The following is a 20,266-nucleotide window of genomic DNA, read 5'->3' on the forward strand; positions in this document are numbered from 1 at the left end:
TTATGATCTTTATTAATGCAGCAAGAGTAAGTCATGTTTCTAAAGCTAATTTCTTTGTCTAACTTTCCAGCACAGTACATTTGTAATACAAAAATCAATTGTATCTCTAAATATTTATAAAGTTTATTTAAATAATTCAGTTTCATTCAATTTACAATTTTGAAAGCAAGTGATCCATTTCCCTCTGCCCCATATATAAAATGTAAAAAAATTTTAAGTTGAAATGTTTCTATGGCAAACACTGTGGGGGCAAACATACTGTAACCCGAAAGAGGTGAAAACAAGAAAAAACAATCCTAACTGTTCAAAGCAATGACTGTCATCTAGCTATCACCTACAGCAACAGGATCTAATAATTATAACAGGTCCACAAAAAAACCCACCATCTCAGTATTCAGTTGCATCAGAAAGAGCAATAACTCAATAATTAGAATTATTGGCAAAAGATTATGAGACGACAGGATATCCCTACGTTACTCTCAATGTTGCATCCTTGTGTTGGATTCTGTGTGATGTCCTGGTCTCCCATTTAAAAAAATAAAACAATTACAAAAACAAAACAAAAAAAAAAAAAGAGAGAGAAAACAAGCAAATGTGACAAAGAAACGATTAGGCACATTAAATGGATTGTGCCTGACATCTGGTTTCTTTAGTCAGGGGACACTATGTGACTGAGGAGGATTATGGCAGAATCTATAAAACTGTAAGTACCATGGAGATGAGAAACTTACTGTTCACTGTTTCTCATACAAACACTGGAAGGCACTGAACAAAAAGAGAATGCACATTCAAAATAAGCAAAAAGAGAGAGGTTTTATGCTAATCTTGCTCAGCTATGCAGTTCATTTCTACAGGATGCTGTGAATGCCTGAATTTTATACTGGCCAGTGTAAAAGTAGCCAGACACATCAAAGACCAAACTGAAGGGAGGAGTACTGAATGTCCTTGGTCACTGCAGCCTGGGAGAGCACAGCAGTGCTCCTTCTTCCCAGCTCTGCTGTTATACTGTTCCCTTGGCAGCCTCTTCCAAACCACTACCAGAAACAGAATAGTCAGTGACATGAATTTTAGTCTGATCACCAAAATAACCCCCAAAATTTCCAAGGGCTAGATTCAGATCCTTAATGAGGGAGGTAAGACAAAAGTTCAGCTTTTGGCAGGCTTATAACAGGGAATCCTATTTAATGACTAAACAACAGTCCAAAGAAGTGTCCTACTTCGTTAGGGCAACAATTGGACTGGCTAGATTGAAATCCTTTGTTACAATTATGGTTTTCCACATGGAACAAATTCTTTGCAATAACCTAAAGAACAACATTTTTTTTCCATCCATGTAACATTCCTCTGTACTGTTGGTGTGATCAAGGAAATAAATAATTTATACATGGTGTTACATCTTGCAAAGTCCCTTTTTTTTTTTTTTAATGTGATCCAAAGGATACCACGTTTTCAGCTACCACAGTAACTGTGGCATTGGAGGGTAACAGACTTCTAAGGATGCTGTGCTACCCTACTGCATCATCCCACACATTTGGATGAGTTTCTTTCCAATAGCCTAGGGCATAGTCTGATCAAATTTTTAAACAATAGCTCAGCTAATCCTGCCAGATGGATTAAGGGTCTGATCTGAGTGTCATCAAATCACCTCAAGTTCAAGAAACCTAGTTATGCTCCATACAGTTCTTGCAGGTTATCACCACTCTCCTAAACCACCTCTGTATAATCATAGAATCACCCTGTGAATCCACTGCAATTGTCACCTCTGTTGGCCTGAACAGGCTGTTGTACTTCCTTTTCAGCCTTTTATGTGATCAGGTCTTATTCTGGAAAATCCTGCCCCACACTACCCACAAGAAAATAAACACATTCTTCCGTAACACTTTACTTGTATGGGTACATTTATCTCTACAAGACTGCCTGATGCTTGACACAAACAGTTTAATATTTGGCAAAAAAAAGGGGATTCTAAAAAGGATGGTCTACATCAGACAGCACACAAAAAAATACACAGCTAGGCAGAATCACGGACACCCACATGTTATTCTGTCTGTCAGCATCCCCATTACTCTTCTGAGTAGGAGTTTTGGGTCAAGGCCTTTTCAACATCATCTTTTCTGAAGAACTACATTGCTGTAGATGCTTCTTTGATTTACCAAGTATATTTCTTGCCAATTCATGTAATCAAGTTTTTCAGGTCTAGCTTTCATATAGTAGCATTTCCCTTCACTCGGAAATTCCTTTCCTGGAGTGGGAGGGGGTGTCCTCCATTTTTGAAGCTTTTTTTATTTTCAAACTTCTGTGTATTTACACACTACTCCAGCACGCAGTGCAACGTGTCACCTAAAAATGATGTTTGGGCAGAATCCGGTATGGTGCTGATAATTCATCTTACATTAAAACACCCTCACGCTTTTAGGTACCTTGTCTTTTAGCACAGTGCAAATCTATTTCATGATATGGACATACTTGTGTATGTCGGTATCGTTGTTTTAAAGTTTTTGTGAAGAGCTTCTAGTTTAACATTAGCTGTACAGAAAAAGCCCCAAGGACACCTGAGAAATAACTGAGGTACATAATGTCCAGTAAAAATCACTGATAAAATTAAAAATATTTACAGGGTTCTATACAATATGGTTATATATAAGCTAACTTATGTGAATATCCTTTTTATTTTTACAGATATTTTTATCTGACATAGTCGAATGATATATTTACAGGTAGCATGCAATACTTCCAGGCTGTCAAGTTCCAAATAGTTTCATGCATTTGTATTTTGCCTAAAGGGTGTATCTATTTCTGTCACTGGAAGTCACTCAGGCAATAGCTTGAATGCTATTCCTGGCTCCTGCCCATGCCATGATGTCCTGACTAAATGATTTCATTCCTATATGCCTCAGTCTCCCCTTTCAGTGAAAAGGGGTATTAATTAACTAGCCACAAGTACAAAGCTGAACAGATATTTATAAAACACTGAGAGATTTTGATGAAAGGAAGAGAAAAATATCATTTTAATGATTACTGACAGCATATTCCCATTTAAAGAGCTAAACATTGATCCAAGAGGAGAGAGTTAAAGTCATTTGACTAGAGAAGTCATCATTCCTTACACAATTATTCAGTTATCAATTCTAACTGAGATAATGGATAAGATGTGGGTAGAAAAAAAGATGGCAAAAGAGTGCCCCAGAACAGCTCAGAGAAACACAATACAAACTGTCTGAATTCTGAAGTTATTGAGAAAAATTACTGAAAGGAGTTATCTTGTCACACTGTAATATAACTTAATTTCCCTTGCTCGTAGAACAGGTCATTGGAGCTTACCTTTCCTCTGCACTTCAGGATTGCTGCTCAGTTTAGACTGATATGGGGTGACCAAAGGACAGGATCCTGATGTTGCATACAGATAATGTAATTTGGTGGTTTTTCTGTTTAACTTTTTTGTCTTGTCACATTTTCCCTTAATTTTCATCATCACATAGGGGTACGAATGTGTTCTTTTAGATAACTTTCCTTTTACTTAATATGGAATTAATTTCTCGTCAGTTTGTGATCTAAAATAGTTGAAATGTTTGTACCTACGATGATTTCCCTTGTATTTCCTCAGTTTATGAGGACGGATGCTTCTAATTTACAGTTCATACTAATCTCTTGGGCTTGAAGATTTATGGATGATCATCAAAGACCAAAGTCTCTGGGCTTAATCCGGGCATAAAAAGGCAAGGGTCTAGCTTAGGACAGCAACAGAATTACCATGGTTCAACTGCTGCTATCTCCTTTACCTTTCCAGATTTCCTGCTGCTTCTGCTTCGATTTATCGTATTGTCAGAGAAATTTCTTTCAAATTTTGGCTTTGAAAGAATGCCTAACTAACAGAATCCTGTGCAACTGTACTTCATTTCAAATACTTGGATGTATGTTCTAAATAGGGATAGAACAATACCCTAAGTAACATAGATAAATAATTTAAAACAGACAGCTGAAAATTTATGTGTCACCTCAAGATAGAAATTTGACTTCAAACTGATTCTCCCTCAAACAAAATACGGGAGAGGGGCTAAGGGAACAAAGAAAAAACTGTAGTCATAAACAACATGCTGTTAATCAAAGTAGGATTTCAAGGCTATTCCTTAGAAGATGATGACTCTATTTAACAGTAAAATAGGTCTCCACATTGTCCTTGCTTTTGAAGTGCAAATAGGTGATAAACCTAAAATATAGATCTGGAACTCCACGTTATTTTTAGTAAAGAAGTTAGAATTAGTGCATCAGCTCCTTGCAGCATAAAACAAAGAGATGATTGCAGTAAAAACAAAAAACAAACAAGGCAAAACAAAACCCCAAAATCCTCAACCCCCCTGAAAAACTTAAATTGGCATTGCCTGTTTTTAGGTGGATTTTGGTCTTTTTCTGTGCCTAGTTTCAGACATAAAACAATTCTGGGTCCACAACTTAATTTTAAGAAAGGTGACTAAATTATAAACCTGCCCAAAATAATGAATTGAGCTTTCCTTAGACTCTTAACACATGGATTCTTTTAAATCAGTGGTACAACAGCAACGAGATGCCCTTCAATGTCTTTTCAAGCTCACAAGGCTCTCAAATCTGGAAGTTCAGTTCTTCAACTTTGAGATGAGTAACCCAGATAGCAACCTAAAGGCTGAATTAATTCACTTGGGTATTTATAAGCATCAACTCAAACTCACATTTGCCATCTGTTCTAACGTTGTGATTACACTGATGTAATGACAGGTGGAAAAAATTAATCAAATACTAAATTCTACTGAAGAATCAGATACAGAAAATAGAGATAAGCTTTAAAATAATATTATTTCCTATGCAGTTGTGAAAGCTCTTACTGAAAGAAACCATTAAAATGCTGGATTATATGTTGTTTTAAAATCACATCTGAAAAACTATGACAGTTTTTAAAACTCAGAACTCCTTCCCACAAACCCTACGTGCTTTTCCTTCGGACAATTTGGTCCACAAATTCAAGTAAGCAGTTACACCAGCTTCCCTTTGGCAGGCTTTTTTTTTTGTTATCCCCAAAGGCTGATCAATCAGCACTTTCCTCAGTGAACCCTCTACTTCAGCAGATGTGAAATGTATGAGGGGAGCTCATTCAAAGCCTAGGAGATGCATTGATTATTATTTTGAAGATATTTTCTGCGTTCCAATAGAGATGATCTTGCCAGTGTGCCAATTATACGAAATCTGGAGCAGGGAATAGCAGAGCCAAAATAATACTCCCACATAATTTATGTTGATTTGATAGTAGCATCCTCATAAAATGCTTTGCAGAAGACTCCTGATAGGTATTTCAATGTGAAGCAAGCACTAAGGAAATGCAGCTGAAGTCAACTGATTCTCTTGTAAGCTTCTGTCATCCTTCCTCTTCCTTCTTGTGTGCAGAGCTAGGAGGCAGCATGTTAAATAAAGAGGAGACTAGCAAAGTGGGTCAGACCCAATCCCAAACGCCAATCACTGTCAATGACTGAAACAGTGATCAGTGATTATAAACTAAACCTGGAAGATATAAAATACCCAGAAGAGAGGACAAGCAATCAGTGTGACAGAAGAGATTAGAAATACACATTTACTAGTTCAGTGACAAAAATAGAACAGCAGGAGAAAGCCTGAGAAAATAAGTGAAAAGATAATAACAAAAATCTTTACAAAGCAATGGCAGAAATTATCTCCTAATAACGTGGCAAGCTATCATTGATTTAAAAATGAAGGGCAATGCAAGATGGAAACCTTGTAGCTATGTGAAACCTAGTTATTAAGAGCACAATAATGGCAACACTTAGGAAGCAATCCACTCCTATGGTAACTGGAAAAATATGGCCAGTGGTACAAAGAAAGTAGTATAATTTAATCATATTTCTGCCTTGTGTCAATTCAGTATCACTACAGACTGAAGAATATTTTTTTGTATCATTCAGATTGAATTCTAATGATAAAGCAATTGTTATTTTCCGGAATTCTTTTTCAGCGTAGAGGCAGAGAGTTTATCCTAACAGCATGGTCAGAAAATAACTGCTAACCAGCTTCTCTTGTCTCAGTTATAAATTGTTTATTATGTACAATTCATTTTCTTTATTAGTATTATTTGAAAATTTGTCTCGAATAGCTATGGCAGGCATACAAAAATAATACATACTGTAATGTATTAGAGCTAATTTGACAGCTGTACAAATGCAACATCTAGAGGAAGACAAGAATGAGCAATTGCTTTGATGCTATACAAGTCAAGTTTCCATTTGAGAGCTTGACTTTGCCAACAGTCTCTTTATATGTAGCTTTTCCTTCAGCATCTACCTAAAACATGTTTTAAAGACTGCTTATCTCCCATTTAAGGAATCAGAATACATTCTCAAAATTGTGTATTTGGTACAGAATTATGCCAAACTTTTGAAAATGGGATGTTTAGCATGCTTTAAGAAACTTCATTGCTTGAAACAAATTGTATAGAAAGCTGTCATAATGGACTGTGATACGAGTAACTTGGTTTGAAAGGTATTTTCAGTAACTTTCCATATGTTGTATCTTCTCTTTTCAGTCTATTCTCCTTCTTTGTGCATTTCAGCTTATTGTTTGCACAGTAGAAATATTATGAATTAAAAAAAAAAAAATTAAAAATCACATTGTGCCTTTAGTGCTAGATCAAGGGAATAAGATACAAAACTGAAACCCAACTGGTGTACATGAATGTAGTGACCTAACATGGCTATATCAGGATGCCGTGTACTAATAAAAACTCTCATGGCCTTCACTTTTGAAGGACGTTTGAACTGATATTGCAAAATTACTTCCCCATTCTTCCACTGATTTTTGGTTTTCATCTGTTGACACTAATTTACCCTTACTGTAATATTTGTACCTATCATTTTGTCTTCATCTGTATATACCTAAGAATGCTGAGGAGCTGATACTTTGGTAAACATATTTTCATGGATGTTTCTAGGATGTATTTCTAGACATACTTTTACTATTTCATATATCAAAGGATTTAAATTGGAGAAGTACATGAAACTAATTGATAACCCTGTGGATAATGCTGTCTCAGGGTTTGTTTCTTTTTTTATTTGTTTTGTGTTTGTTTGTTTGTTTTTGTTTTGGTTTGGTTTTTAAGTGGCTCTGTATTTTATTCAGAATCTCACCATAAAGCTTTAAAGGTAAAATGTAGTATTTGGGCTTGCTTTTTCTTTCCCCCATTACATAAGCTTTCTGTATTTGAAATTCCTTCCCTATATCTGCATTATATTTTAACATACTACATGTACTTTTGATTTTCTAGATATTCTTGTTAAAAATATTTAGCAAGTTAATACCTTTTTTTACATAATACATAATACATAATTACTTTACTTTTAAGGAAGCCTAGATTTTTATGAAGCTTAGAATACTATCTATAATTACAGGTACAGACAAAGATGCATCTGGCTTTTGTCAAATTGCTGCTCATTGGGGTTTATTATGTATGTAGAGCCAAAACTGTATCAACACAGAATAAGTTGCATTGAATCAGCAGATAATGACTTTTAAAAAAGATCATTATACAGCAAATGCATAATATACCAGCAGTGTTATTTTGTGATGTTGCTGTTTAAAAGTATAAAAATAAGTGTTTAAAATACTGTTACATATGATAATACTGTATATATTTAATTCCCTGAAAATCTCTTAAGATATGAAATGTTGGCCAAAGCTACTCATAAGGAAGGAAAACACAGAAAGAATGCTCAATAACATTTATAACATCTGATAAAAAATAATGAATCCTGAATTTATATTTTCAGCCTTTTCTGTAGTGACATATTTAAAGCAATTTATGTGGGTAATCTGCTCTTTTTTTTTTTTTTTATTTGTTTGCATGTATGCTCTACAGAGTGGAAAATACTACTCTTTGTCTTAATCCTCAAATGTTTTACTAAAATTACAATGCCTGAAAACAAACAAAAAATTTTTCATAATGAGCCACATAGCAAAGGTCCTTACAGATTTCTGTATGCAAGTCAAAGCTGTATCTGGAAAAATAACAGTTTATCTGACTGATGTTCTGAAAACATCAAACAAGTTGGTTTGCTGTGTTGAGCTGTTCTCTCCACTGAATACTTTACTTTTAGTTCAGGAGACCTTATACTCTAGAGGTAAAAGCATCCTAGCAGCTGATACCAAGAAAGACAAGATCCTCTGCAGTGGGAGTGGGAAAGGGATACCTCACAGCATGTTTTCTCTCTGCATTTTAGATAAAAGACTAAACGCCTGCAATCAAAACGTAATAGGCATCCATTGTGTACCAAGACCGTGATATGCAACAGCCCATCTTGCTGAGCAGATGACCTGCTGCAGTCACCACATTATTAAGTGTTTAGATTCTTGGTAAGCAGATAATTCCACAACATGGGTAACAACCAGCAACATGCAGAGTTAGTGCAGAATAAACATCTTGCAGTATTTGGTGCTGGAAAGATGCAAGTGATTGGAAAGTGGGGTTACATCAGGCACAACGAGACTCGAACACCTACAGATGGAAGAGATGCCCTCTGCTAGGCTTAGAACTGACAGCAAAGCATTAAATGACTCAGTCAGACATAGCAGCCACAGCTGGAAGCGTTAACTCTCCATGGAAGTAAATTTACAACCCACAGTGAAACAACTGCCTCTTCTCTTTATCTGCCTTATTCCATTTTCCCAGGACGAATCTTATGCCATTTGCCCTATTACAAACACTGACTTCTGTAGGGACTGGAAAAGATGATGAGGAAACAGAGTTACCTAGATTTAATGGAGAGGAGATAAAAATTTGAGAATACTGAGACACTGAATACCAAATACTCCACCAAGAAAATAAATAAATAAAACGTCCTTTGCCTCTGAAAGGGACTTAATATTAACAGGGAAATTGCATTTCAGCAAGGACGCTTTCAGACTCATAGCAAACACAAACTGTCCAAGGACACATCTTTTTATCACACTATTAATGCAATGACTGAACAATACAAACTGTTTGAACTTGTTATAATAGTTCATTTACCCTCTTGTGCACACATGCGTAAAATAATATTTTCATCAGGCATTTATACTTAAATACTTCTCCATATATTAAAATTAAAGTTCCACAATATGCCATAAGCCTAGGTGTAAATGCATTCCGACCCCCTGAAAATTCAAGCCCTTAAGAAAAACAACTGCATTTCTGTCAAGTATGCCAAGGCCAGTCAAAAGTTGCCAGAGGAAAGGGAGATCAAAGGCAGAAGTCAGCTGTATACAACAGATCAGCCATCTAAATTCTCCCTTATTTGTGCCAAATAAACCACAACACCATCATCCAACCTTAGAATCTAAAGTCTCCATACATCTTTGAAAAACAAGAGTAAAACTAACCTAAACTATGTGTATTTTATTTTTTCCCCTCTTTGGAATAAATAAATAAATACACACCTCTTTTTTTTTATTCTCTGCAAGACAAAGAATGAGCCAGGCAATGTTTTATGCAAACTGTTAAAGCATAGCTGGATAGAGTAAAACTGAGTTTTCTTCTACATTTCCTATGACAGCAGAGCCACTTCATATTAATAATCAAAGAATTAAAAGTTAAGGAGGATTTTGTTTCCTATTTTCATAATTAAAATGGTATTCTTGATTTTAACATCACAATTGTTACAAATTGAACACCATATTACTGCACACTCATCAGTTGAATTTGTGCACCTTGAATATAGTCAGATCCGTTAGTGTCTGTGAACAGTCACAATACCTACTGACATCAATACATATACCAAAATATCAAATATTTCTAAAATAAGGAAAATATTGCAAACTTTCATTTCCAGCAACACATAGATGGAACACTGAGCAGCAGTTCTAATATTTTGATTAATTTGGGGTTTTTTCTTCCTTCCAACTTGAGATATTCTGTGATACTATGAAATCTAGCAAGTTGGTAGTAACAATATAGTTTGTAACATCTCTCCCATAAATACTTAAGCTTCTTGCTTGAAAAAGGCACGTTTTCCTACTTGCTGCCAACTGTGTTTTGTTTCGCTTTTCTCTTCCAAACACTATTATAAACACCATTCTTGGAAAACACACTTAAATTGTGACTACCAGCTGTTCAGGTTTTCTCTTCAGAAAGCTTAAAAGAAAAAGCAGTCCAACAGCCACTGAATTTGTTATGTGCGCTTACTAAAAGATTGAGACTACAACTTCCAAAATGCCATCTCCTCAGAATGCACAAAGCAACATTTTGTTGAATTTCACCAGACTAATACTACAAGCAGCCACTTCTGAAAAGACTTTTGGGATTCAAAGGCAGAGTTGTGCAGAAATATGCATATGTGTAGCGTGGAAAACATGTTTTTCAGAAGTCATGTTTAACAGAGTCATTCATGATCTATGAAAAAAACTCAGGTATGGAATCCCTATGGTCCTTCTCTTAAGAAATCCCCAACAGTCCCTTGCTAGGTGACAAACAGGAACTTATTCTGCCTCATTTTGCTGGCTGGCCTAATATTACCAACAGGATCTACAGTTCCTGGCACTCTGAGAGATGGTGAGGTGCTTGGGGGTGCAGGTGGCACTGATTTGAAGCCATAATGAGATTTTGCTGAACTGATAATGCCGTTCTAACACGTGAGCTACATGAGAACCAGGTCTTGAGGGTGTTACAAAGCAGTTCCTCAGCCAATAAGTAGCTATTTCGAGTATGGATAATGAAAGAAAATTGGCAACATTTCCAGCTCTTTTGCCAAATACCTGCAGCGCTAAACCTTTCAAGTTAGGCTTAAAAAGGGCTGGGGAACACTTGACTCCGACAGATGTCTGAAAACACTCAGATATACAGGTAATGAAAACATTTTAGAAAAAGCCTAACCAATGGTGTTAGAAAATACCCTACAGTGTTATCTCACATTAGTTTTTCAGCAAACAGGATCTGACCTTGAAACGTACTGGGAAATACTGTTTCCTTTTGGTTTAAAATGCCTAAATATAATGTCAACAAGATTCAAAAAACAGCTCAGATGGACACCCAAACAATAAAGTGCTTACTAAGCCACTTGAGACCCAACACCAACCAAAACTGATTCCAGCTGCTAATTATGAAAAGATCAAGTAATTTGAAACTCTATCTAAGCAATTACCATTTCAAAGCCCAGAGGAACAGAAGGAAGGGCTGTGAGTACTTTCCCTTTAGTTGCTAACCCCACTAACCATTTCTTCTATTCAGCAAATCTGACTCCCTATGCACTTTATGTTGACAATAATGTACAAAAATTTCCTGGCAGGAATTATGTGCCTCTAAATTAAAATTTTGAACAGCTGAGAAAGAAGCAGACTACATGGTATTACCTAAACCAGCAAAGCATTTCCCCACAAATGCCATGTACCCAGGAATTACTGCTTTTAATAAGATAATAGCCAATAGTCTAAGTCCCGTAAGTGGAATAAAGTGCACATATAAGCAGTAGCAACTAGTAAGAAGTGTGCAGTAAGCAACCTTCATTAGAACAAAAGTTAATTAAATCTACCATGGAGGATCACAAAAATAACTCAGATATTATATGCTCATGATCTCAGTGAGGATTTTACAATTTCCCAAAGCATTCTGCCCCACCTAGCACGCCACAAAAAAGTGTTCTTTGCATCTTACTGTTAATGGAGGGGGCAGGGGCAAAAGTAGTTCATTCCCCCGTTTTGATTCTCAGTCGCTAATAGAATAGTCCCAGTTCAATGGGTCTAGCACACAAAGCTTCTGCCTCCTCCAAATGGGCTTTGGGAATCAGAACATGCTTTGAGAGCAAACAGCATGTTATTTATAATAGTAATTTAAAGTATTTGAGTTAAATAATTTCAGCCTGCTACAGGCAACACTTTACTAAGTTTAGTCAATTCAGCTTCTACCCCCATTCTTTCAACTCACCTACCAGTTTGTCCTGGACATGAATGTGTCTGTTCTCCGTTCCTTTGGACCTTATAAGCAGTCATTCTCTCATTTTTCCCAGACTTCTAACATTTAGTAGAAATATCCCCAATATCCTACATGCACTGTCTGTCTTTATTTATGTATAAGAGCAATTAGAGTGTCCTGCTTATTAGGAATACCTTTTACCCACAAACAGGATTAAACTTGCAGTACTAGTTATGCTCATCCCTTTCCTCTGCCTCTAAGTAAATGTACTCTGATTTTGCATTTCTGTACTGCGGTATATCCTACAGCAATATTCCTCCAATGCCCCCTTTCCTTGCTAGGCACAAAATACAAGAGATTATCTGGGGAAAACTGTCAGGCTTTGTTGAATGCCCGTAGGGAAGAAGTGCCAACTACATTCTGCCATTGGCTAGGTTACACAACAGGCGTGCCTTACAGCCTCTAACCAATATTTTTACAAATTCAGAAGGGGAAGACTTAAGGTAAAATACCTCCTTCAGGGCATAAAAAGGCCTGCATGTAACCTCCTGCTCAGAACAGGTGAATTAAGAATGCAAAACCTTAGCTGCATTAGCAATTTGTGCAGGTTTTGTTTGGTTGTGGGTGGTTTGGTTTTTTTTAATTTTCTTCTCTCATTATTATAAGAGACCCCAGTCTGATCCCTTGTGACTTTTTCTCTGCTACTTCTCTGGTTTGGATTATGGCATGTTAATAAAATAAACCCAGAAATCTAAATCAGTCTTTGATTTATTTCATAGAATGCCAGCCCCCTCAAAAAACCCCAAGCAAACAAAAAAAAAAACCCAACCCAAATTTCTATAAAGACTAATAACCAAAATTTCCCCTCTCAGTTGTTGATATAACATAAAATTAAGACATGAAAGTAAGATCAATAACTCATTTCCTTATGTAAACTTGGGAACAGCAACACAATCAAAGCTTATAAACAGTGCCAAGTCAATTTAGGTAAGCAATGTGTTTACAGAAGCACTGTTAAATAGCTTCTAAACCTTTCCATTTTAGTGCTGACTTTGTTCTTTAAATATTTTCATTTCATTTGTCCCAGGCAGGATAAGGTTTAGAGCACAGAGCCTGCCTGGACCAAATTATCCCACAAAGTTTAGACTCATTAGGAGCCATTATCAACAAATGTACAGTACCACAAAGGGATTTCTGTTGTCAGTAACTGAGGCAACATACATATCACCACCCCCAAGCCCCAAAGGCATATTCTTTGAACAAGGACTGAAATTCCCCTTCCCCCATAGAATAAAAAAAATCCTACACTTGTGCATAACGCAGATGTTAACAGCACTGTCCAGATAAGAGAAACAGTTCTACATATGAAAGGTTTGATAGGCTTACATGCAATAGAAGACTGTTGGGTTACTTCAGTACTAAACTGATATTTTTTGAGAGTATTCCTTGCTACATTAAAAATAATTGCAAACTGCAGCAGCAGCAACGTAAGAATGTGCACTGAATTGGATTTTACCTTTACAGGCTGAAGACTGTCTCAGACAGAGAAACAAGCTGGGCAAAACTACTATAATTTAGAAATTTTTACCTGGAATGAACACATCCACCAGCATATATGTATCTGCCCACCTCAGAAGAGGGGTTAGTGATCTCTCTGCATGAACATGAGTGGACATGAGTGACAGAAAGTGAAGTTTAGGCACTTGTGTCCTCACTGCCACCATCACTACCCACTAAAACCATAATCTTTGCTTTGAATCACGGAACACAGAAAAGAAAACCTTTTTGTTTAACAGCATGCCATTTAAATCCTAGCTAAAAGATGCATTCAATATCAAACTTTGATATCATAATGCTGTAAATCATCTTAGCTCATCTTCTCCTCGGGACCAAACAATTCCAGGCAGTTACCAACTTATCAAGTATCCTCTGTTCTTTCCTTCTCAAAATTATAAAACTGGAAGAGTAAAGTTACATAACTGTGACATTTCAAATAAACACCATCTGTGGACTTCTAAGTTAATTGGAACCTATGCATCTTCGACACTTAGTTCTCAGATTAGTCTCTTTGTGACTTCTAGAAAACTCAATGTTAGTGCCATTTCTATAAAACTAAAATAATGATAGTATAGGTGAACAAGTATAGGTGATCAAAACCCAACTCACCAACAGAAGTCTTGCTCAAAAAAGAAAAAGCATACTCATTCATAATCCAATCCAGCATGTAAACTCAAAGTGTTTCTTTAAGAATATAAAGCAAGAATAAATTCAGCTCCCAAATTCAGAAGGTAACATCCAAATAAATTAAAAAATATAAATGAAATTAATTTTTTCCCAAATTCTGATGTCTTTCAGTGAGGCTTTCAGCCATGAAGTATGTAAGTATACTTCAGTAAGTATGAAGAGGAGGAAACCCAGCAAATAAAAAAACAACAACAACACACACAAGTTAAGGTGGTCACATGCTCATGGCTACTTTTTTGTTCAATTTCTTCTACATATGCAGGTGCCTGTAAAACTTCTACATGTTCAAATACTGAGGAAACTCTTCATTGCCCACAAGTTCCACAAATAAACCAATTGAATCAACTAACTGTTTAGAGCAGCCATGTATTTTACTTTGCATTCTCACTCCAACTCTCCCTTGCTTTCCTCTGTTATAGACTAGACACAAAAAGAAAAAATTAGTACTTCAGAATGGCTGGGAACAGTTATTAGGAAATAAATCCTCTTGCAGCCCATCCTGTACACTATATACTAGCCTTTCCTTGTTGCCAAAAACATTAATTTCTAACTGATACCCATAATAAACAACAGAACTCACACCTTAAGGGAAGAACATCTCCTTCCTTTTGAAAAAAGTAATATTTCAAAGATACTCTGAAGGAATCAGTCTGTGATATGCTTGCCCAAGTGAGCTGTCTAAAGTCATTATCAGTGGTGGAGGTGCACAAAGATCACGTCTTTCTTTCCAATACAGTATCACATGATATGGAAATGACAAAATGAAAAGAGCTCAGGCAGCAGAAAAATCTATATGACGTGGAATTTCACTTAAGCTACTTGCAATCCTAACACCAAAACAAAAGTGGTCCTGTGGCTTAACAGATCAAGCAATACTTTGTTTATCCCACCATTATTTATGGTGACACCAAAACAGACAGATTATAGCTGTGGGTAAAGGTACACAATCTGCGCAGTTTATGTCCACAAGACATTTCCTTCAGTCAATTTCATAATATAAAGATTTCTTATTAATAGCAAGCTCTCATAGAGCAAACAATAGGTAGCACAATAAATTTGATCATTTAAACTTTTGCTTAGGTTCTGTCTTGATCTGCAGAGTCAATATACCTGAGTTTGAAGTAATCACTCATGATGAATCTCCCAAATCATCTGTAGTATAGCAATACATTTCCTCAATTATGCGAGCTAAGGTAAGCACTGTGGATCCAACCTCCTACACTGTGTTGTGCTCAAAGATTTGTCTTTATCATTCAATCTTTTAGTAATCGAAGCTACCATACCAATTCAGAAAGAAATCTGTTTGTAACTTTTGCATTACAATGAACTTGCTGACATATTAGTGAGGACATTCTAACCTTGTGCAGAAACTAAACATTTAAGATTAAACAGGCCTTTTACAGTTGGGCTTCTGTTGACTGTCAACATGAAGACCAACTATGTACTTCTGCTTTACTGTTAAATAGTTCTTTTCTTGCCTTTCTATTGTAAGTGGACTTAAAGCACAGGCAGCTAGCTATTTAATGTGTTGTCACTAAATTATTTCACATAATGATCTGCTCAGCATCCACCAAACTGGAATGATATAATCATCTTAGACTGCATGGTAAAACTTTTTGTACAATATGAAATAAGTCACTTTTCACAAGCACATGGAACATGAATACTGATCCCCCAGACCCATTTTACCTGTTCTGCACCATGCTCATTGCCATCCAGTCTGAAGGGTAAACATTCTTTCCAATGAGATCTTTGAACATTATGAATGTTTCCATCAAGAAGTCCTAGAAGAACAAAATACAGGAAGTCTGTGTCTGTGCAACAGAGTTCAAATGTTTCTGCTGCGACTGAAGAACTGAGATGGAGGGCTCCCCTTTGCTCCCAGTGAAGTCAATGGACAAATTCCTGGTGGCATCAGTAAGCCCAAGTTTGAAACTGAAGTACTGTAAAACAACAGTCTCAGATTCCAAATGAAAGCTAAAGTCATTACATTGGGCTCTTAAGAAAAGATAACCCACAAATGAATGGAAAAAGTTATTGTACTTTGAAGAAAAGCTGTTGAATTTTTTATTAATTAGCAAAATGCTATGCATAAAATGCATATGCTCACTGTGCATAAAAAAATAATAGATTTGAAAAAGAAAGGATTTCTTAATTAGTCCATTTAGTCCAAATTTAGTATTTGAAATTAAAAATTGAAAGCACTGCCAGGAAGTTGTCAAACAAAACAAACGGTACTTATTTTCCTAGAAGTATTTAGAGATGATTGTACAATGAACTTGAAGATTAACACAATTATTTCAGGTCTATTTCATATATAGCACATATAGGCAGTTTTACCCTTACCTTTACCCTTGACTTCTGAGCAAGTCATCTAGAAGTCTGAAAAACTACCACGCTGTCATTATCTATTACCAAAACCTCACAAGCAGGTCTCTGTGAAGTTTGTACTCTTTCTTGTCATGTTACATAGAGCACCAAGTGAAGAATAGATCTCCACAGCACTATTTGAAAACAAATCTTTGTCATCTTCACTGACATATACTTACAGTATGGGGAAAAAAAAAAAAAAAAAAAAAAAAAGAGAAGACAGCAAACCAATGCCTTTAAAAACAGCAAAACCCATTGAATATATTGATGTCTTTTTTTTTTTTTCTTTTCTTTTCTTTCTCCTCTGCAAAACTTAAAGTAATTTAAGGATTACTAAAACTTCTAGGACCAAGTACCAAATCTGCCTGGAAGCTGAAATTATGTTAAAATATTGTTACATTCTCAAGTAAGCTAAAGCACATGAAGAATTGCAAAAGCTACCACTTTGACTTTAGTAAAGAAAGGAAAATGGACAAATCTTGCCAGTTGAAAATATTACCTCCATAGACAAACTGTAGATGGTGCAATCAAAACCTTTGCCAATACCCAGACTTATTTCAGAGTTATATCAGGAATGTAAAAGGACAGACATAGGACTACTGAAACATTCAAGAATATTGGTCTAGAGACCACTGGTACAAGCTAGAATATACCACAAGTATCATAAAATGATGCCAGAAACAACTCTCATAAAAGGATGCACTGAAGCAATAAGGCATTTACTGCATTTAGCATACAACATTATTTGGACCAGGAATAGACTGAATAGTGAAAACGAAAAGTGGAAATTAATCACCATGTACAAAGTGGGGAGGGAAGGTTCAATTAGTTGAGGGTTGGTTTTGTTGTGGGGTTGGTTTTCTTCAGGGGGTATGTGCGGGTTTTTTTGTTTTGGTGGGGTTTTTTGTTGTGGGTTTTTTTCCCTCTCCTCAGAATATTGTAACATAAAGATCCCATTAATTATTATTGATTATTATATTATCACCTCAGCACTAGGGTCAACAACAGAGACATTTATGTCTTTCCAAATTTCTGATTACAGTATTATTGTCGAAAGTCACTATTACAAGACAGAAGCAACACAATGACATAGAGGCAGAAAACATGCAGAAACAAACAGCACTCCAAGAAGAATAAGACAAGACACGCCAGAACAGTACTATGAATTTTCCACAAGAAATAAAATACTGCAAACTACTTATCTCCAGAATTATTTTGTACTCACCACTAGTTCTGAACTTGTCTGAAAAGTTTCAATGTAAACTGAATAATGCTGATTGGTCATCTGGTTTAAGATTGCCGTCATGCATGCCACAAAATGACTCTGAAAGAAAACCAGACAGAAATCAACATGTGTAGATTACTTAAAATATTGGATTGTATTCTTTCTAAAGTTGAAGTGCTCTGAATGACTAATAAATCCTTTTATGTGAATAAACCTGAAATAACATTCAAGCTTTTGCAAGTTCAGATGAAAGAAACATACCAAGGACAATCAAAAACTACCCTTAGCAAGGGGTAGACTCTGGTGAGAACGTTGCACAATTTATGAAACGCTGCGTGGAAACACACGCTGTGATAAGAAAACCATATATAAAGTACAACTCAGTATTACCTTGAGACTTCTAAAAGGCATGTGATGTTGTCTAGAATTCTTCCATTAGGAGTTCTTGGGAAGAAAATATACCAGCATCAAAATTGTCTAATCATTCTAGAAACACAGACCATCCACAGGAAGATATAGTGCAAGAAATTATTTTTTACATTCTGCACACATTTAATTAGCTATACAGAACTCTGTAAAACTTCTCTACAATAGTGTTACTTTCAACTCTCAAAACTTCTTTCGAACTTCCACAAAAGGAGATATTTTATGTTTTTCAATCCCTAAGTAAAAATACTGAAAGTTATATAATTATTTATAATCCTAGGTTTTCACTGTAATTCACTGAAAGTGAAAAAGACATTTATCTCTCGAGTACTAACAGTGAGCTTAATGATTTGCAGTTTCCCTTTAAGACAGCGAAGAATCCTCCTTATTGCTGCTTTTTTATTTTGCTGAAGTTATAATTGTTGTTTTAAACGTGAACCTGTTTTAAATACTTGGATTTTATTAAAATAAGAGACTATTAAGTACAGGAGCATGCAAAATAATTTTCTAGATTTACTTGGATCTTTTCATCCTAGTGGTTTAGATACAAGGGAGTCACCAGCCCCTCCGACCAGAATTTAATTTCCACCTGGTACTGAACAGGTTCTCTGTTTAACTCTGATTCACTTTATACTTCTGTTACATCAGAACGGCAACTAAGGCACACGTTACCGAAGTATCAGCTGCAGTTTGTGGTACCCAACCATTTTGTCTACCCCTTCGAGAAAGGCAGCCGCCTTTAACTTCAGGTTACGACCACTAGAGGTCTTTCACTTTCACATGTTAGCTGCTGTTCAGTTTGTACTGCCTTTTTTTTAATTTATTTATTCCTACGTGAGCAGACCCAGCACACTTCTTGCATATAAACAGTGAAAATTCCAATATAAAGGACCTATTATCCCTTCTTTTGGAGCCACATTAGTGCTAGTGAGAGGCTTGCCTACTTTTTAAGGCTAAGAAGACACATTTTCTGCAGGTAAATCGAAAGCTTTCAGGTAAGGAATCGTGTGTTCTCGGGTACTGATGCTCTTCTAAAAAGAAATGCTGGTTTTCCTGCTGTAGTAGTTTACTTTTACAGTTAGGGATCAGACGAATATTTTCTGTGATATTAAATATATAGCTGAAAGTAATAATGAATTGAAAAGGATTCAGTAATGAAATTGTGTGGGGTTTTCTTCTGATGTCTTGATTTTGAAAAAAGGATTACTGAGAGAAGTTAGAGAATTGTACATGAAAAGCAGCTTGTATTTTTAGTAGTTAAACATTCACTACAGAATGCCTTTCTACACTCATGTTAGATAATCACTTCTTTAAATAAGCAGCATTCCTTCACAAGCACTGAAAAGACGTATTATGTTGCTTAAAGGCATACTTTCAGAAGGTTATCTCTTTTATTGAAACCAACTTCTAAAATGTGTCTAGCTATATCTGTGATTACGGTACAGCATGAATGCCTATTCTTAGTAACTGTGTATGGTGATTTTAAAATGAACAGATGATATGCCTTGATTACCAAAGAGAGCCGTAAGGAAAGAACAGATATTGCTGGTCAGTACCTCGCACCAAACCTGTCAAATTCACATCAGTGGGACTGAATGATACAGAAAAAAGGTGACAGTAAAGCTGGTTTGCGACAAAAACTTCTTGCATCATTTCCATGTAACTGTAAAGCAGAGAAATACACAAATATTGTTTGATCTTTACTAATTTTCTTGCCAGCAGTCTCAACTATTAGAAATTAACTGCTAGCTTCTTTATAGGTTAAAAGCTTGCCCCTCCCTCCTGATCCCCAAATGCCAGCCATAAAGATTCACTTCTCAGATGCAGCCTCAGATCTTTGAAGTACTCATGCACTCTCAGCACTTCCATTCTCACTGGTGGAACTGAAGTGTGATATAGAACTATAAAGAGGTGCGATCAAATCTGCAAATAGCTCTATATATTCACTTAAATTCTCCTGTGCTGTTTAAGTACCTCTTACTAGAACGTGCAAAAAGCACACAAACTGCTTGAAAATACAGTAAGTTCTACAGAGGAGCGATCTACTACATTTTGCAGACTGCATGCTCACTAGATGAACAGAAGAA

At 36.0% G+C, this 20,266-nt stretch overlaps 2 protein-coding genes across 2 annotated transcripts in view; one reads left to right on the forward strand and one right to left on the reverse strand.

The window, feature by feature from the left end:
• Positions 1 to 20,266, reverse strand: part of DOCK2 (dedicator of cytokinesis 2) — a 197,898-nt gene that overhangs the window by 59,773 nt on the left and 117,859 nt on the right. Inside the window, 2 exon segments of the mRNA XM_055811904.1 lie at positions 15,848 to 15,942; positions 17,754 to 17,852. Coding sequence (XP_055667879.1) covers positions 15,848 to 15,942; positions 17,754 to 17,852 — 194 coding nt within the window.
• The window catches only part of INSYN2B (inhibitory synaptic factor family member 2B), a 44,927-nt gene continuing 43,639 nt past the window's right edge, over positions 18,979 to 20,266 (forward strand). Inside the window, exon 1 of the mRNA XM_013295214.3 lies at positions 18,979 to 19,174. The gene's annotated coding sequence lies outside the window, so the exon portion shown is untranslated. The remainder of the gene's footprint in view (positions 19,175 to 20,266) is intronic.

This window comes from Falco peregrinus, chromosome 8 (assembly GCF_023634155.1).
Source record: "Falco peregrinus isolate bFalPer1 chromosome 8, bFalPer1.pri, whole genome shotgun sequence".
Taxonomy (NCBI): domain Eukaryota; kingdom Metazoa; phylum Chordata; class Aves; order Falconiformes; family Falconidae; genus Falco; species Falco peregrinus.